Source organism: Trichomycterus rosablanca, chromosome 1, assembly GCF_030014385.1.
Source record: "Trichomycterus rosablanca isolate fTriRos1 chromosome 1, fTriRos1.hap1, whole genome shotgun sequence".
NCBI lineage: Eukaryota > Metazoa > Chordata > Actinopteri > Siluriformes > Trichomycteridae > Trichomycterus > Trichomycterus rosablanca.
In genome coordinates, this window is record NC_085988.1 from 1976633 (window position 1) to 1997722 (window position 21090).

Sequence of the window (21090 nt, forward strand, 5' to 3'; positions counted from 1 at the left end):
GTCCTACTTTTGGTTTATAGTAAAAGTGAGATGGACTGACGGGAGGGAGAGCGAGTACGCTAATGAGCCAAACGTCAGGACCTCCTTCTAAACGTTCATGCTAACAGCTATTCTGTAGGGATCTGATCTGATGGAGGTTCCTCGTAGTTCACGTGTGGAACGCAGCAGATCTGATCAGCATGAAGACCTGAGGAACTTTGGTCGCTAGCCAGGGGGTGTCACAGGCGGGCGTGGTGAGTCCCCACCCACAGCGGTCTGAGGAGGGACGAACCAGAGGAAGTGATACGGACCAACAGAAGATGATTTTATGCCCATGCAACTCGTGTCCACCATCCAAAGCACCTAGGTGTACACACGGGGATCAAAACTGGACATCTGAGCTACAGAAGAAGCTGAAGGACCTTCTGGGTGACGTCCTGGTACCAGACACCACAAGAACCCTTCAGGGTCAGAGCGACAGGGTTGTGGTCCTAATGTTTTGGCTAATCTGTGTTCACGGTGCGAGAGTAAGATGGACGGGGTGTTGAAGATGCCATTGAGGGATCTATTAGATGTGGATCTGATGGTGTGTGTGAGGGTGAGGGATCTATTAGGTGTTAATCTGAGGGATCTATTAGGTGTCGATCTGAGGGATCTATTAGATGTCGATCTGATGGTGAGGGTGAGAGAACTATTAGATGTTAATCTGAGGGATCTATTAGATGTTGATCTGAGGGTGAGGGATCTATTAGGTGTTAATCTGAGGTATCTATTAGGTGTCGATCTGAGGGATCTATTAGGTGTCGGTCTGAGGGATCTATTAGGTGTTAATCTGAGGGATCTATTAGGTGTCGATCTGAGGGATCTATTAGATGTCGATCTGAGGGATCTATTAGATGTCGATCTGATGGTGAGGGTGAGAGAACTATTAGATGTTAATCTGAGGGATCTATTAGATGTTGATCTGAGGGTGAGGGATCTATTAGGTGTTAATCTGAGGTATCTATTAGGTGTCGATCTGAGGGATCTATTAGGTGTCGGTCTGAGGGATCTATTAGGTGTTAATCTGAGGGATCTATTAGGTGTTAATCTGAGGGATCTATTAGGTGTCGATCTGAGGGATCTATTAGATGTCGATCTGATGGTGAGGGTGAGAGAACTATTAGATGTTAATCTGAGGGATCTATTAGATGTTGATCTGAGGGTGAGGGATCTATTAGGTGTTAATCTGAGGTATCTATTAGGTGTCGATCTGAGGGATCTATTAGGTGTCGGTCTGAGGGATCTATTAGGTGTTAATCTGAGGGATCTATTAGGTGTCGATCTGAGGGATCTATTAGATGTCGATCTGATGGTGAGGGTGAGAGAACTATTAGATGTTAATCTGAGGGATCTATTAGATGTTGATCTGAGGGTGAGGGATCTATTAGGTGTTAATCTGAGGGATCTATTACGTGTCGATCTGAGGGATCTATTAGATGTCGATCTGATGGTGTGTGTGAGGGTGAGGGATCTATTAGGTGTTAATCTGAGGGATCTATTACGTGTCGATCTGAGGGATCTATTAGATGTCGATCTGATGGTGAGGGTGAGAGAACTATTAGATGTTAATCTGAGGGATCTATTAGATGTTGATTTGAGGGTGAGGGATCTATTAGGTGTTAATCTGAGGGATCTATTAGATGTTAATCTGAGGGATCTATTAGGTGTCGATCTGAGGGATCTATTAGATGTCGATCTGATGGTGAGGGATCTATTAGATGTTAATCTGAGGGATCTATTAGGTGTCGATCTGAGGGATCTATTAGATGTCGATCTGAGGGTGAGGGATCTATTAGATGTTAATCTGAGGGATCTATTAGGTGTCGATCTGAGGGACCTATTAGATGTTAATCTGAGGGATCTATTAGATGTTGATCTGAGGGTGAGGGATCTATTAGGTGTCGATCTGAGGGATCTATTAGGTGTTGATCTGAGGGATCTATTAGGTGTTAATCTGAGGGATCTATTAGGTGTCGATCTGAGGAATCTATTAGGTGTAGATCTGAGAGATCTATTAGGTGTCGATCTGAGGGATCTATCAGATGTTAATCTGAGGGATCTATTAGATGTCGTTCTGAGGGATCTATTAGATGTCGATCTGATACGGATGGATGGACAGGTAGTCGGGGTACCCACTCCAGCTCTTCCAGTGTCCTGCATGTTTGGGATGAATTGGAATGCTCTTTTGAGCCTGAATGGGCACAAATTCCCTGGAGCCAGTGTCGGGCCCCTGGGCGGGGCTCTTATCGCTCCAGGCGTGTGTATAACAATAACGGTGCTTCTTTTGATCTTCCTTCCAGATTCGTCAGTGTGAGATGGAGGAGGAGATCGCCAAGGTAACCAAAACTCTTTGATCCCAATAGAATTGTCATGATCAAAATAGCATCAGAATCTAATTAGCCAAACCAGGTCACGTCAGCGCACGTTAGCATGTGTGACGGAGAACGTGGCGCACGTGTGGATCGTAGCCGCGACCTCGTGGGGCGTTCTGAGGTCTGGTTTTATTACGTTGCCCATATGTGGAAGCCGTAAATTCTTATTAGACTCTTTGGCGATTGCACTTACAGTAAGTGGTCAGTATGTACAGAGGAACACGACCGCTTGCTCTCGCTGTTGAGCCTTAACCGGACACCAGGGGTCGCTGTTACATGACTTCCCTATCGACCCTTCCTCCCTCCCTCAGCTCGCAGTCTACATTCCAATTCGTCCCAAAATGTGTAGAGTGGGGTTGAGATTTGTGGTTTTGTGGAGGCAGTGGAACTCACTTTGTGCACAGGGAAGCATATTATTGATTGTATACCTCTAGCAAAGTGTCCAAATACTTTTGACCACGTAACATATATCAGGAACAGGTAGTATGAAGGTATAAACAAGGCTGCGCGGATAAACTATACATGAAACCAAAGTTTTGTGAGGCCATGGAGGGCCATCGAAACTACAGACGAACCTAAACGATGTGGATGACACGTCGCTAAACGAAGCTAACGTGATTTTTCCGTGTCTCCGCTCAGGTGATCGTGCAGATGTCGGTGGAGTTCGCCAAGCAGAGCGAGATTCAACGTATCAGCACGCTGAACGAGAGCGAACGGAGAGACGCCGGGCGATCGCAGGTACGGCGACATGCTGACGCTAGCTAATCGTCAGCCTCTCTGACTGATGTGAGCAGACGGCTAACGTTCAGAGCCGTGGCCACTTTCTTAGTGATTTACGACACATGGAAGAACACACTACGCTCTCTGTAATCCTCCACCACTCCTCTTTTAACCTGAAGTTAAAACCTCAATTCTGCTTAGCTTCAGGGTTTTGTTTACAAATACAACTCTATGTAATTAACAAGTTAATTGAATTAAATAAATTTAAAAAAACAATTCAATAAAAAAAAAAAAAAGAAATCCCAAAATATTGGGACGTGGGTCGGAACACAAAGCCGTGATTTCTAGATGCTTCTAGAACGTTCCAGAAAATTTGGGACAGGAGCAAATTAGGACTGTGTACCAAGACTTTTGGAACGTTGGTGGGGAGTGAAATTAGCAACATGAAATATTTTACCATCTACAGTCCAAAACATTATTGTAAGATTCAAAGCACCTGAAAGAGCTGAACCCGAAAAATATTAAACACCCTGGACCCTCTACTGACCTCATTCTGTAACAAAGCGGCTTACAGTTATGACCGAGTATAGTTTAAGCAATTGAGGGTTAAGGGCCTTGCTCAGGGGCCCGACACTGCCAACCTTAGAAGTGGCGAGACTTGAACCTTCTGATTACTAGTCCTGCACCGTAACCGCCGAGCTACCGTTGTCCAGAAACGCCGCCGATGACTCTGGACCGGCCGAGTTGTAACGTGTCCTCAGGTCGGACGAGTCCACTCTGTGTTCTCCAGGCTGTACAGGAAGCCCAGCAGTTACAGACGAAAATTTTAAAGCTTGCTAATAACCCAGCGTCCGTATACTTTTGATCACGTGGTGTAAATGTAGTGGAGTCAATGCGGTTCGTTTCTCCTCTGTGTGTGTGCAAAGCTGCTGTGTGTGTGTGTGTGTGTGTGTGTGTGTGTATCTCAGTGTGTATATGAGTGTGTATATATGTGTATGTAAGAGTATATATACTGTAGATTATATATATATATATACGCATGTGTACATATGGATGTGTTTGTGTGTATAAGTGTGTGTGTATATATGTGTACGTAGAAGTGTATGTATATATACGTAGGTGTGTGTATGTATATATATATATATGGGTGTGCGTATATATGTGTGTGTATGTGTGTTTGATCATGACTTGGTTCCTCACTCTCTTATCTTCTGCTCATTCGAAAGCTGAGGACCAGAGAAGATGAAGAAGATGAGGATGAGGAGAAAGCCATGGTGAAGGATGAGGAAGAGGAAGTGACATCACAACCATCGGCGGCTCATACGGACGTGAGGTGAGGAATGAGCACCTAAACGTGACAAAAACGTCATCAAGATCTTCAAAAACTGCAGAAAATCTGAGGCCTGGGTCACAGTCCACGTTCCGGTTCATCCCAGACGGGTGTGAGTCAGGGCTCTATGGGTTCAAGGGCCTTCCCTAAAGCGTTTCTACAAGAATACGATGCGTGTGATCGACTTCATAAGCTCTGAGTCAGCGAGCGTGTCCAGATACTTTTGGCTTCGGCGTGTAATTCTATAAACGTGCGAATATACATTCGGCTAATAGAATTAAATTGGCGTTAGCATGGTTACCGCGGTAACACGCCACTCTCTCTGTTTGTATGCCAGGGTGTACCGGACGCTGATGGACGTGCTGAGGACCACCGAGCTGCTGGAGGAGACCGTCAGGGTCCAGACCGTCGTACAGTCAGGTGGGCGGAGCTTCGCTAATTTACGGCACGTCCGAAGCTAGCTCTGAGAGCAGGGGTGCACAAACTTTTGCGCAGGCCCGCGTATAAGCGTTCTTGAGCCTGCTTCAGCTCGGTGTGACCCTTGACCCCGAGTTCCTGGACGTCTCCACTCTTCCACGCTGTTTAAATCACCCAAATGTGATTGGGTTGCCAGATTGGCACTAAAAATCAAGTATGATCCACCAGCAGGTTCCAGTCTATAATCCTGTATTGGCTCAATCACAGGCGCTCAGGTGGAGTGGGGGTCTGTTACGCTGTCCCACGACTCCAAGGATCCAGGTTCGAATCTCAGTAACAATGCTATCAGCCAATGATATCACGCCATCATTCAACAAAGGACAAACGGTAGCTTCATGGTTAAGATACTTGATTAATGATTGGAATACTGCAGGTTCTATGCTCTCTGCTGCCGAGTTGGCAGTGTTGGGCCCCTGAGCGAGGCCCCTAACCCTCATCGCTTGCATGAATTTTGGTCATAAATGAGTAAGCGTCATGTAAAGTTCACATTTATGTAATTTAGTCGACGCCTTTATCCGAAGCTCTAGCTAATTACAGTCAAACAGTCAAGCAATGAGGGTTAGGGGCCTCGCTCGGGGGCCCAACGAGGGTTAGGGGCCTCGCTCGGGGGCCCAACGCTGCCAACCTGCAATTTTCCGATCACCAGTCCGTTTACATTGACATTGTCAGCATACAGGAGACGCTTTTATCCAAAGCGACCTACAGTGTACAGTCCAAGCAATTGAGGGTTGAGGGGTTGAGGGCCTTGCTCAAGGGCCCAACCGTGGCAACCTGGCAGTGGTGGGGTTCGAACCAGCGACCTTCTGATTACTAGCCCAGTACCTTAACCACTAGGCTACAACTTCTAACTCCTAGTCCAGTAACTTATTCACTGACTGGCTGATAGCGCTGCTGCTGCTGAGATTCGAACCCGGATCCCAGGGGTCGTGGGCTAGCGTCAAACAATTACAGGTTAAGGAGCGTGCTCAGGGGTCCAACGGTGCCGACCCGGTGGTGGTGGTGGTGGGGATTGAAGCAGCAGTTTGGTGTGTGTGATGGTGTAGTTGTGGACTGTGCCTGACAGGATAATTGCACTGGGATGGTGTACTGGTATGCTGCTCTGGTAGAACCGGTTGAACTGGTTTATATTAGTATCACACACAGGTGTGTTCAGTCCATACGGAATATATGAATGAATGGATCAGGTTCTCACACACACACACACACACACACACACTTTTATAATGGGCTCACCGACAGGGAGGGGCTGTTGTGTAAAAGTTTGTGCCCCCCCCCCCCCCCCCCCCCCCCCCCGGCTCAAATTCCACGTCTAAATAAGTAAACACGTCCATCACAGGGAACAGCATTACGGTTCAACTACTGACTGGTGTGAGACACATTTGTAATCAGTGTATTTTATATTTTAGTACTTTAAATAAGATAAAACACATCATTTCAGTGTTACAGAAGTTACAGCGCAGATTAAGAGATAAAGAGAGTAAATAAAATACAAATATAGACTCTATGAGGATGATTACTATTCTAACTATGCAGGAGATGCATTTCACAGTAAAACCACTGCTTTCACCCTGTTCTTCAATGGTCAGGACCACCACAGAGCAGGTATTATTTAGGTGGTGGATGATTCTCAGCACTGCAGTGACACTGACATGGTGGTGGTGTGTTAGTGTGTGTTGTGCTGGTATGAGTGGATCAGACACAGCAGCGCTGCTGGAGTTTTTAAACGCCGTGTCCACTCACCGTCCACTCTATTAGACACTCCTACCTAGTCGGTCCACCTTGTAGATGTAAAGTCAGAGACGATCGCTCATCTATTGCTGCTGTTTGAGTCGCTCATCTTCTAGACCTTCATCGGTGGTCACAGGACGCTGCACACGGGGCGCTGTCGGCTGGGTGTTTTTGGTTGGTGGACGATTCTCAGTCCAGCAGTGACAGTGAGGTGTTTAAAAACTCCAGGACCTTCTTGCTGTGAGGCGACAGTGCTACCCACCGTGCAGGCCCCGATCCTGACCGAGGACGGCCCCTTAGACACGACCGCTTCCCTTCACCTGATTAAGGCGGGTTCACACACGTACAGAGAGTCAGGCACTGCTATCCGTTATTCGTGTATCTGTGTAGTGCCTTCAGTCAGCCAGCAGAGGGAGCTGTCTGTGTAGGTGCTCGGCCAGTCGATAGCACGGCTCAGACTCGAACCGTACCAGATAATCGATCTTAAAATTATTTATTTCAGCTCCATAGTTCATTCAGCACCCTTTCTTTAGCATTTTATACATTTTTACTAAATTATTTACCATACTTGGGGTATTATTAATGTCCCAGCGAATTCTGGCAAGCTCTGCGACAATACCTACTAACAGTCAGTCAGTAATGGTATAACTGTGCCTGTACCCGTACAGGTAATACTTGTGATCTTCATCACACAATGAAATATTGTGTAGAGTTTAATCTGCTCGTTTTATATCATTATGATCGGAACAAAGCATTTTATTACTATAGCATCATGCTAACACCCAAGCCTGCTCGACAGAGAGCAGAAACAATCACAGTCACGGCTAGTCATCGGGAATGGAGCGTGTCCACGCCTACTCTATAGAGACGTCGTTCCCACCCACCTTCGGGTCAGAATCTATAAAGAATTCCTCAATGAAGAACTGGCTCAGCAAGATCGACTACAGTTAGCCTGACAGAGCGCTAACTGTTCAATAATCCAGCGCTAACTCTGTTATAGCAGAAAGCTAACCGTCTTGATACTTAATGCATCGCTAACTGAGTCAGTTTTGGTCGAGATTTAACAGTAGCTACATAAAACTGCTGTAATTTTAAGATAATATGGCTAATAGCTAAACTTACTGGTGTTCAGTTTGTCAGTTGTTCATGAAACCAGAGCATATGCTAGTAAATCGCTGAGCTAATGACTTAGCAAGCTAGTTAGTAGCTGTTTAATCTTTTATATAAACAGTGTAAAAAGGCTAAAAACAAACCCTTAATGCTTATGTAGCTACACCTAGCATCAATGCTAACAAAAATAAATAGGTTCAGCCGTATTGTTGGTAAAAGCTAACATAATGCTAGTGACTCTTAGCATAAATGCAAATGCAGTTCTACTGGCTTTTTTCAGAGCTTTTGATAGATTAACAGGAAAAGACTCGGCTAAAATACAGCTAAATGAAAACAATGCACGCTTAGTTTAGCTTAGCTTAGCTTAGCTTAGCTTACATGCTAACAATACTCTGTGAGTTTAGCCATTTTCGAAAGTTCTACATTTTCCTCAGATGTGTTGGTGTATTACTAATTAAAGACTCATAAAAAGGCAGATAAATATTACACAACATCATTTTAGCATTGATTGCTAACAAAATTCCCTAAGTGTGTTGATAGATTGATATTTGTTAGCATCGATGCGTAGTGTAGTGTGTGTAAATAGCTGTGCTAAGTCTTGGCAATGTGTTCAGACATATTCAGAATATCAACGTTTACCTCAGATGTGAGAGTTAATTGCTAATAAAATACTCCAAACAGCTAAAATTACCATAAGTGCCATTAGCTAATAAAATTCAATGTTTTTTATCAACTGGAAACATAATCAGTACATCTGAGGTAAATGTTACTAAGAAAAACAAACTCCATACAGCTAAATGTACACTAATTATTATCAAAGTCTTTATACAAGCTAATGAAACAAGACTTAGCATGTATGCTAACACAATCCAGTGTGGTCAGTCATATTCAGAACATTAACATTTACCTCAGATATGATGACAGATAACTAATAATGTTTTTATTTAGCTACAATGACAGAATTTAGACTTAGCATGTATGCTAACACAAATCAGTGTGGTCAGTCATATTGAGAACATTAACATTTACCTCAGATATGATGATAAATTGTTAGTTAGATTACTGTATCTAGCTTAATTGACAATAATTAGACTTAGCATGTATGCTAACACATTTTTCAGGGTTACGTATATTGGAAACATTAACATTTAGCTTAATATGTGATGGTAAATGGCTAAGAAAAAACGAAATCATATGTTAATAAATAAAATGTGGTACTAAGCTAATAAACGTGTAATTTTTATATCTGTATTAATAACTGTGTGTTGATTTCAGATATTTTGGACACGATGGACTCCGGCCCGCTCTCCGTGTCGACGGAGACTCCTGAAGGGGCGGAGGAGGTCCAGGGGGCGTGGCTCTCTGTGGAGGAGGCGGAGTTTGTGAGGGACGTGAGCTGTAGGCTACAGAGGGCAGAGCAGAGACTGAGTCACATCCTCGCTGAGACTCAATCACAGGTACGGGGAGCATATACCAACAAACTTTATATACGAACATTATATACGACCTTTTTATATAAATATTATATACCAACGTTATATACCAACATTATATACCAACAAAATCAAATCAAATCAACTTTATTTATATAGCGCTTTTTACAATAGACATTGTCTCAAAGCAACTTTACAAAATCCAGGACCAACAGATACAAAAACCCCTGTATATATACCAACAACCTTTATAGACGAACATTTTATATGACTTTTTTATATAAACATTATATATGAACGTTATATACCTACATTATATTTCGACATTATATACCAACAACCTTTATATACAAAAATGATATACAACCTTTTTATATAAACATTATATACCAACGTTATATACCAACATTATATACCTGCATTATATATCGACATTATATACCTCCATTATATACCAACAAACATTATATACAAACATTATATACAACCGTTTTATATAAATGTTATATATGAACGTTATATACCAATGCTATATAACGACATTATATACCGACATATACCGACATTATATACCAACATTATATAACGAGATTATATACCTACATTATATACTGACATTATATACCTACATTATTTACTGACATTATACACCTACATTATATACCGACATTATATAACGACATTATATACAGACATTATATACCTACATTATATACTGACATTATATAATGACATTATATACCTACATTATATACCAACATCGTATACTTACATTATATACCTACATTATATATCAACATTATATACCTACATTATATACTGACATTATATAACGACATTATATATCTACATTATATACCTACATTTTATACCGACATTATATAACGACATTATATACCTACATTATATACCAACATTGTATACTTACATTATATATCTACATTATATATCGACATTATATACCTACATTATATACTGATATTATATACCTACATTATATACCTACATTTTATACCGACATTATATAACGACATTATATACCTACATTATATACCAACATTGTATACTTACATTATATATCGACATTATATACCTACATTATATACTGATATTATACTATACTGATATTATATACCTACATTATATACCTACATTTTATACTGACATTATATAACGACATTATATACCTACATTATATATGATATTATATGCCTACATTATATATCGACATTATATACCTACATTATATACCAACATTATATACTGACATTATATAACGACATTATATACCTACATTATATACTGACATTATATAACGACATTATATACCTACATTATATACCAACAAACTTCATATACTGTTAAGAGCTCCTCCTGAGCTGCTGTTCTCTGTGGCCGCTCCTCTGGTGGTTTTGGTGACATCTAGCGGTGGCTGAAGGTACTTCTCCTCCCATTCCAGCCAATAGATCTCTCCCCTGCCTAATTTGACTCACCTGGCCCTAATTACCTTCTCATCAGCCTCCTGGTTATAAGCCCATGCCTTCCTCTCAGTCAGGACCAGATTGTCAGTTGTTGTTTGCTATGCACACTGTCTGGTTTCCCTTGCGCCTGCTATCTGTTCCTGTGTTCCTGACTTCTCTGCCTGGTTCCTGGATCCCTCGCCGGCTCTCTGTTCCTGTGTTCCTGCCTTCTCTGCCTGGTACCTGGATCCCTCGCCGGCTCTCTGTTCCTGTGTTCCTGCCTTCCCTGCCTGGTCCCTGGATCTCTCATCCACCTGCCACCTGCGGTTCCTGTCAGCCTCCTACCCCCAAGCGTAGCCACTCGTACCCTCGCCTTCACCCTCGTTCCCTGGTTCTCTTTCTGGACTATTATTCTTAATAAATCACTTAAACCCTGCTCCTGTCTCTGTGGTTGTGTTCGCATCGTGGTTCCAATTCCAAACCCCTCTTAACAGTACAATCTGGTCCTCACTATGGAACCCGCGAACCCTTCCACAGATGGACAGGGAACCCTGGAGTCCCTGCTGAGCCACCAGGCCACTCAGCTGGTTCAGCACGACCAATTGCTCAGGTCTCTCATTGAGAGCAACCGCCAGCTTGTGCAGCAATTAGGGCAGGTCTCCCGGCAGGTTGAAGCCCTTACCTCCGCCCAACCTATCTCGTCCCTGAACCCCAGCACCGCGCCACACGTACCTGTTTCCGAGTTTGGTTCCCCAGCCCCGTCCCTGGCTGAGGGTCTCACCACCCATCCGGAGCCTTACCATGGTGAGTTGGATAAATGCCGGGGTTTCCTGTACCAGTGCGGCCTGGTCTTTAGCCAGCGACCCACCACCTTCTCCAACGACGCTAGCAAGATAGCCTATGTGATTGGACTCCTCAGGGGAAGAGCCCTAACTTGGGCCGAGGCCGCCCAGTCATCTGTGGGTCCACATGTGGGTTCTTATGAAGATTTCCTCTGTCGGTTTCAGGCGGTGTTCGATCACCCGAATCATGCCGGAGATGCGGCCAGTCGTCTTTTGGGGCTACACCAGGGCTCCCGGTCTGTTGCTGATTATGCCATTGAGTTCTGGACGCTTGCGGCTGATGCCGGCTGGAATGACGCCGCCCTCCGGGGAGCTTTCCGCCGTGGCCTAGAAGAGCGTCTTAAAGATGAGTTGGCAGCCCGGGATGAGCCTTCTAGTCTTCAGGGTCTCATTGACCTGGCTATTCGTCTGGACGGCCGGCTCCGGGAGCGCCGCCGGGAGCGGTCGTCACGTCCTGCTCTGACCCCGAGGCCAGTTCTTCCTAGATCCTCCCTTCATGAAACGCCTGTTCCTTTTCCAGCTTCCCCCACTGCTGAGGGGGACGAACCCATGCAGCTTGGACGAGCCCGGCTCGCCCCAGAGGAACGTCTAAAAAGATTGCGTTCGGGCGAATGCCTCTATTGTGGCCAAACCGGGCACCTTCTCGCTTCGTGCCCCATACGCCCAAAAGGGGGAGCTCGCCAGTAGGAGTGGGGATTCTGACGAGCTCAAGAACCACAACCCCACCTCTTCGTCCTCGCCTCCAGGTCCCTGCTACCCTATGCTTCCCCGGGAATCCAGTGTCCCTCCTTGCACTCGTCGACTCCGGATCGGAGGACAATCTTATCGATGAAAGTCTTGTTACCCAGAAAGGGTGCGTCTTGGAGGTTCTCGACACCCCTGTAACCGCTTTTGCTCTGGATGGGCGCATGCTCGCTCGTATTACTCACCGTACGGCCCCGGTAACCCTAGTCCTTTCGGGCAATCATCGCGAGTCCATCCGTTTCTCGGTAGTCAAGACTCCCAAGTCCCCTCTGGTTTTGGGATTCCCATGGCTCTCAACACATAATCCTCAACTTGATTGGCAGCAGGGTAAGATCACTGCTTGGAGCGATCTCTGCCACTCCCGGTGTTTACAGTCAGCAGTCCATCCTTCTAGCCCTCGTACCGACCCCCCTCCTTTCATCGATGATGTTGACCTCTCCCAGGTCCCCTCCAAGTATCATGATCTTCGGGAAGTATTTAGTAAGGACCGAGCTCGATCTCTTCCTCCCCACCGGCCCTACGACTGCGCTATCGATCTCCTCTCCGGAGCCACACTTCCCACCAGTCGTCTTTACCACCTGTCTCATCCGGAGCGTGAAGCCATGGAGAATTACATCTCTGAGTGTCTCGAAACTGGTCTCATCCGTCCTTCCTCCTCTCCCCTCGGTGCAGGGTTCTTCTTTGTGGAGAAGAAGGATAAGTCATTGAGGCCTTGCATAGACTATCGGGCGCTGAACCAGATCACGGTCAGGAACAAGTATCCCCTTCCACTTTCATCCTCTGTTTTCGAATCTCTGCAGGGTGCTGTCATTTTTAGTAAACTTGACCTCCGGAACGCCTACCACCTGGTGCGTATTCGGGAAGGTGATGAGTGGAAGACGGCCTTTAACACCCCCCTCGGCCATTTCGAATACTTGGTGATGCCCTTTGGACTGACCAACGCCCCCGCGGTTTTCCAGGCCCTGGTAAATGACGTCCTACGCGATTTCCTGTACCGGTTCGTGTTTGTTTATTTGGACGACATATTGATTTTTTCACGGTCCCCTGAGGAGCACATCATTCACGTCCGGCGGGTCCTGTCTCGCCTGTTGGAGAACAGGTTATTCATCAAGGCTGAGAAATGCGAGTTCCACACGAATTCCATCGCCTTCCTCGGCTTTGTCATCCAGCCAGGACGAATTAGGGCTGACCCCGAAAAGATCCGTGCCGTTACTGAGTGGCCTGTTCCTTCCTGCCGTAAGGCCTTGCAACGCTTCCTAGGATTCGCAAACTTTTATAGGAGGTTCATCCGCGACTACAGCAGGGTAGCGGCCCCCCTAACTCGCTTGACCTCCACCAAAGTCCCCTTCTCCTGGCCCCTGGAAGCTCAGGCCGCCTTTGACCGTCTCAAGGTTCTGTTCACCTCTGCTCCCGTTCTTTCTCAACCAGATCCCTCGAAGCAATTCCTTGTGGAGGTTGACGCATCTTCTTGTGGAGTTGGAGCGGTCCTTTCCCAACGCTCTAGCCCGGACAACAAGTTTCATCCCTGTGCATTCTTCTCCAAACGGCTCACCCCCTCGGAGGTCAATTACGATGTGGGTAATCGCGAGCTCCTGGCAGTCAAACTCGCCCTGGAAGAGTGGAGGCACTTGCTGGAGGGAGCAAGACAGCCTTTTGTGGTCTGCACGGATCATAAGAATCTTTCTTATGTCCAGACAGCAAAACGGCTGAACTCCCGCCAAGCCAGATGGGCTCTATTCTTTAGTCGTTTCGACTTTACCCTGACTTACCGCCCAGGCTCCCGCAACACCAAACCTGACGCGCTCTCGCGCCAGTTCATTTCCGAGGACACTCCACCCTCCGACGACTCCATCTTGCCTCCCAATTGCGTCCTAGCCGGTGTCACCTGGGATATCCAGGAAGCTATTAAAGAGGCCCTAGAACAGGAACCCGACCCTGGAGATGGGCCTTCCAACCGCCTGTTTGTCCCGACTGCTGTACGACCGGCTGTCCTCAGATGGGGCCACTGCTCCAATTTCGCCAGCCATCCTGGAGCTAATCGCACTGAGTCCCTCCTTAAGTGCCATTTCTGGTGGCCTTCCCTGGAAGCAGACACCAGGCAGTTTGTGGCTGCCTGCGCCACCTGCGCCCGCAGTAAGTCCTCCCACACACCCCCTGCGGGTCTGCTCCAGCCTCTTTCTGTCCCTGGACGTCCCTGGTCTCACATCGCCCTGGATTTCGTCACTGGCCTTCCGGAGTCTCAGGGAATGACGACCATTTTGACGGTAGTGGACCGTTTCTCCAAGGCGGTTCGGCTGGTAGCCTTACCCAAGCTCCCTTCAGCCCTTGAAATGGCTCAGCTCTTATTTGACCAAGTCTTCAAGATCCACGGTATTCCCCTGGACATTGTATCCGACCGGGGTCCCCAATTCGTGTCCCAGGTCTGGCGTGCTTTTTGTAAAGCCCTGGGAGCCACAGTCAGCCTCTCGTCCGGTTTCCACCCCCAATCCAACGGGCAAGCGGAAAGAGCTAACCAGGAGGTGGAAGCCGCCCTGCGTTGTATGTCGGCCAACAGCCCCTCTCTCTGGAGCACCCACCTCGCCTGGGCCGAATATGCCCATAATACCCTCATCTGCTCTGCCACCGGCCGATCCCCGTTTGAGGCCTCCCTTGGCTACCAGCCACCACTATTCTCTGAACAAGAGGCAGAGGTGGCAGTTCCCTCAGTTGAGCACCACTTACGGCGCTGCAGGAAGATCTGGAGGTCCGTACGAGCTACCCTGCTTAAGTCCCAGACCGTCACCCAGCGTTCGGCCAACCGCCACAGAAGACCCAGTCCGCAGTATCTCCCGGGCCAGTCTGTTTGGTTGTCCTCCAGAAACATACCCCTACACTCTGAGTCCAGGAAGCTGGCGCCTCGTTTTATTGGACCTTATACCATCCAAAGGATCATTAACCCCACTGCTGTCCGGCTCACGTTGCCCAAACATATGCGGATTCATCCTACTTTCCACGTCTCGCAGTTGAAACCGGTCAAACAGTCCAATCTGTGCCCTCCGTCCAAACCCCCTCCACCCGCCCGACTTATTGATGGGCACCCGGCCTACACAGTCCGCCGCCTCCTGGATTCCAGACGCCGCGGCCGGGGCCTCCAATATCTGGTGGACTGGGAAGGCTATGGTCCAGAGGAACGCTCCTGGATTCCCCGCTCTGCCATTTTGGACCCTCACCTTATTCGGGAATTTCACCGGGACAACCCCGACAAGCCTGGTAGGTCGCCTAGAGGCGCCGTTAAAGGGGAGGGTACTGTTAAGAGCTCCTCCTGAGCTGCTGTTCTCTGTGGCCGCTCCTCTGGTGGTTTTGGTGACATCTAGCGGTGGCTGAAGGTACTTCTCCTCCCATTCCAGCCAATAGATCTCTCCCCTGCCTAATTTGACTCACCTGGCCCTAATTACCTTCTCATCAGCCTCCTGGTTATAAGCCCATGCCTTCCTCTCAGTCAGGACCAGATTGTCAGTTGTTGTTTGCTATGCACACTGTCTGGTTTCCCTTGCGCCTGCTATCTGTTCCTGTGTTCCTGACTTCTCTGCCTGGTTCCTGGATCCCTCGCCGGCTCTCTGTTCCTGTGTTCCTGCCTTCTCTGCCTGGTACCTGGATCCCTCGCCGGCTCTCTGTTCCTGTGTTCCTGCCTTCCCTGCCTGGTCCCTGGATCTCTCATCCACCTGCCACCTGCGGTTCCTGTCAGCCTCCTACCCCCAAGCGTAGCCACTCGTACCCTCGCCTTCACCCTCGTTCCCTGGTTCTCTTTCTGGACTATTATTCTTAATAAATCACTTAAACCCTGCTCCTGTCTCTGTGGTTGTGTTCGCATCGTGGTTCCAATTCCAAACCCCTCTTAACATATACAAACGTTATATACAACCTTTTTATATAAATATTATATATGAACGTTATATTCCAATGTTATATAACAACATTATATACCGACATTATAAAATGATATTATATACCTACATTACATACCGACATTATATACCTACATTATATGTCGACATTATACAAATACATTATATACAACAATATATACTAACGTTATATACCAACATTATATACCTACATTATATACCTACATTATATACCTACATTGTATAGCTTCAGGTTCCCAGTAGCATAGCCACACTCACCTGGGTTTTCCGTTTCCGGTGGTATGCACGCTGAGACTGTAGCCTAGTTGTTTGTTTGTAGCCATTAGCTAAATAACTTTTTATATATGTATGTTTTAAACGTATAACATACCAACATTATATTGCAACATTTTATACCAACATTATATATCAACGTTTTATTACCAACATTATATATCAACGTTATATACCAACATTATATATCAACGTTTTATACCAACATTATATATATCAATGTTATATACCAACATTATATATCAACATTTTATACCAACATTATATATCAATGTTATATACCAACATTATATATCAACGTTTTATACCAACATTATATATCAACGTTTTATACCAACATTATATATATCAATGTTATATACCAACATTATATATCAACATTTTATACCAACATTATATATCAACGTTATATACCAACATTATATATCAACGTTTTATACCAACATTATATATATCAACGTTATATACAACATTATATATCAACGTTATATACAACATTATATATCAAGGTTATATACAACATTATATATCAAGGTTTTATACCAACATTATATATCAACGTTATATACCAACATTATATATCAACGTTTTATACCAACATTATATTTCAATGTTATATACCATTATTATATATCAACGTTATATACATTATATATCAACGTTATATCCCAACATTATATATCAATGTTTTATACCAACATTATATATCAATGTTTTATACCAACATTATATATCAATGTTTTATACCGACATATACTCTATTCCGCAATTTCCCTTCCGGGATCAATAAAGTAATCAATCAATCAATTATTATATACAAGTATGACCTGTATATACCAACATTATACTGTATATCAACGTTATATATAACCATTACATATCAACATTATATACCAAAATTATATGCAAACATTTTATACGACCTTTATATACCAACGTTATATACCAACGTTATATACCAACATTATATACAAACATTATGTATTAATATTATATACCAACATTATATACCAACATTATATATATATATATATCAATGTTAAACACCAATGCCATATACATTATAACCCAACATTATATACCAGCATTATATACCCACATTATATAAACATTATATATAAACATTATATACCCACATTATATAAACATTATATATAAATATTATATACCAGCATTATATAAACATTATATACCCACATTATATAAACATTATATACCCACATTATATACCCACATTATATAAACATTATATACCCACATTATATAAACATTACATATCAATGTTATACATCAATGTTATATACTTTTTTATACCAACATTATATACAAACGTTATATATTAACAATATATACCAAGGTTATATTCCAGTATTATACCACAACGTTATCTACCGTTGTGTACTAACGTTACATATCTCAGCACTGCATGTGAAACCATCATGCTAATCTCTATTACACACACAGAGAGAGTCGTACATCAATCCTATACAGAATTACCACAGAGTTCTCTGGGCCCAAGCTCATCTCAGGTGGACCGAGAGACAGTGGACACATGTGCTGTGATCAGATGAGGTCTAATTAGTGTAGATTTAGCTGTACAGAGTCTTTATTCAGAAATGTAGCATAGCGCTAGTCTTATATTGCTTTGTAATTTCTCAGTACCCTAGCAAAAACGTCATTCTTATAGCTTTATGTATGTTTGAAGACATCTATCGAATAAACGTAAGTATTTGTTGGTTGCTAGCTGGCTTATTTACCTAGCCTGTTAGCCAACATAATCATATCAGCCGTAAGGAACCACAGCACTTAGCAAACAATTCTAAATGTAAGTTAGTGTATTGTTGGTCCTTTAGCTTTGACCATTATGAACAGACCTAACCGACTGGTAATAACCTGCAAACCACCTGAACACTGTCTGGGATCCACCGCTCACTGTCGGCCTGTGTTAGCTCATAGTGGACGTGTTTACCACACCAGTGTCCTGTTACTTTTGACCGGTGGGTTATTTTTGGATTCCTCTTGGACGTGGGCGTGCAGCGGGCGGAGTCCGTGACTCGTTGCCGTGGTTACAGGGGGATTTGCATGAAGCCTGTGTGCTCGGCAGGCCGAGTGTGTTTTACATTCTTACCTAATGGGCGTGTCTCAGATTAGCCGTGAAGAAGCAGAAGTTTGTGTGTGTGAGTCCGTGTGTTTTAAATATTCAAACCACTCGCTGTTTCTTCACTGAATAACCTGTAAAACACCACAAACTAAACCCAGGACTGCGTTTTTACCTTGTTTTTACATTTAGTCTCACTGTGTTGGGGTTTTATTTCATCCATCGTCTACAGCGCTGCTTCTTAAAGCTTCTGGTGGAGCGTTTACCTTCTAAAAACTCTGATTTAACAGTGTATTGTCATGAGTAACCTTCCTCAAGTGTTAACCACGTCATAGAAAGGAACACAGAAGCTAAAATGCAGCAATTATTATTGTCTGTCTGTCTGCCTGTCTGTCTGTCTGTCTGTCTACCTATTTATCTGTCTATCTATGTGTTTATGGTCTGTCTATCTACAGTGGGGTAAAAAAGTATTTAGTCAGCCACTGATTGTGCAGGTTCTCCTACTTAGAAAGATGAGAAAGGTCTGTAATTTTCATCATAGCTACACTTCAACTATGAGAGACAAAATGAGAAAAAAAAATCCAGGAAATCACATTGTCACATTATTTGTAAATTATGGTGGAAAATAAGTATTTGGTCAATAACAAACATGCAAGATTTCTGGCTCTCACAGACCTGTAACTTCTTCTTTAAGAAGCTCTTCTGTCCTCCACTCGTTACCTGTATTAATGGCACCTGTTTGACCTCGTTATCTGTATAAAAGACACCTGTCCACAGCCTCAAACAGTCAGACTCCAAACTCAACCATGGCCAAGACCAAAGAGCTGTCGAAGGACACCAGGAAGAAAATTGTAGACCTGCACCAGGCTGGGAAGAGTGAATCTACAATAGGCAAGCAGGTTGGTGTGAATAAATCAACTGTGGGAGCAATTGTAAGAAAATGGAAGACATACAAGACCATTGATAATCTCCCTTGGGGTCAAGATCTCATCCCGTGGGGTCAAAATGATCATGAGAACGGTGAGCAAAAATCCCAGAACTACACGGAGGGACCTGATGAATGACCTGCAGAGAGCTGGGACCAAAGTAACAAAGGCTACCATCAGTAACACACTACGCCGAGAGGGACTCAAATCCTGCAGTGCCAGGCGTGTCCCCCTGCTTAAGCCAGTACATGTCCAGGCCCGTCTGAAGTTTGCCAGAGAGCATATGGATGATCCAGAAGAGGATTGGGAGAATATTGAAAAATAGTTCTTTTTGGTAAGAACTCAACTCGTGGTGTTTGGAGGAAGAAGAAGAACCCAAGAACACCATACCTACTGTGAAGCATGGGGGTGGAAACATCATGCTTTGGGGCTGTTTTTCTGCAAAGGGGACAGGACGACTGATCCGTGTTAAGGGAAGAATGAACGGGGCCATGTATCGTGAGATTTTAAGCCAAAACCTCCTTCCATCAGTGAGAGCATTGAAGATGGAACGTGGCTGGGTCTTCCAGCATGACGATGATCCCAAACACACCGCTCGGGCGACGAAGGAGTGGCTCCGTAAAAAGCATTTCAAGGTCCTGGAGTGGCCTAGCCAGTCTCCAGACCTCAACCCCATAGAACATTTGTGGAGTCCGTGTTGCCCAGCGACAGCCCCAAAACATCACTGCTCTAGAGGAGATCTGCATGGAGGAATGGGCCAAAATACCAGCTACAGTGTGTGCAGACCTGGTGAAGACTTACAGGAAACGTTTCACCTCTGTCATTGCCAACAAAGGTTATGTTACAAAGTATTGAGTTGAACTTTGTTATTGACCAAATACTTATTTTCCACCATAATTTACAAATAAATTCTTTAAAAATCCTACAATGTGATTTCCTGGATTTTTTTTCTCATTTTGTCTCTCATAGTTGAAGTGTAGCTATGATGAAAATTACAGACCTCTCTCATCTTTCTAAGTAGGAGAACCTGCACAATCAGTGGCTGACTAAATACTTTTTTACCCCACTGTATCTATCTGTCTGTCTGTCTGTCTGTCTGTCTGTCTATCAATGTTAATGGAACGTTCTTGCTTTACTCAGCAGTTCTCAGGATGTTAATGAAGCGTGTGATGTTATTGGAACGTCCTTATTGTCTTGACTTTTAGGAAAAATAGTGGAGTGGAGACCCCAAAATTATAATCTGGACCAGTTTCCTGCCCCCTTTACCCTCATTTGGTGGTTAAGGTTGGATTATTGGTTTTATTTGGATGTGCACAATGTTCTTAAGAAAAGAGATATAATGGTACTTGAACCAAAAGTGGAACGTTGTGGAACATTGATTAGTGTAAAGTGATTTGTTTCTGAATCTGGACTTTTAGAGTTTAAACAGGTGTTGGAGTTAATTGCATGAAATTCTGAACTTTATTTTGATGGGATTCGTGGTGGTGAGCGATATCACAGATAAAATTCACCAGAGTTACGGAATAAATTTCATTTAAACTTTAAGATTGTTGAGCTTTGATACAAACAGTACAAGAACTTCTCTACTGTGTTCGGCTCACAATGATACACAGTCGATCCAAACAACATCCAGTGAGCGGCAGTGGAAATG

At 44.3% G+C, this 21090-nt stretch overlaps 1 protein-coding gene across 5 annotated transcripts in view; it reads left to right on the forward strand.

Annotated features, from left to right (window-relative positions):
- The window catches only part of akap9 (A kinase (PRKA) anchor protein 9), a 119466-nt gene that overhangs the window by 26485 nt on the left and 71891 nt on the right, over nt 1-21090 (forward strand). For all 5 annotated transcript variants that reach the window (XM_062997454.1, XM_062997464.1, XM_062997489.1 and 2 more), the window contains 5 exons: nt 2322-2357; nt 3033-3131; nt 4340-4446; nt 4781-4863; nt 9034-9215. In XM_062997454.1, coding sequence (XP_062853524.1) covers nt 2322-2357; nt 3033-3131; nt 4340-4446; nt 4781-4863; nt 9034-9215 — 507 coding nt within the window. The remainder of the gene's footprint in view (nt 1-2321; nt 2358-3032; nt 3132-4339; nt 4447-4780; nt 4864-9033; nt 9216-21090) is intronic.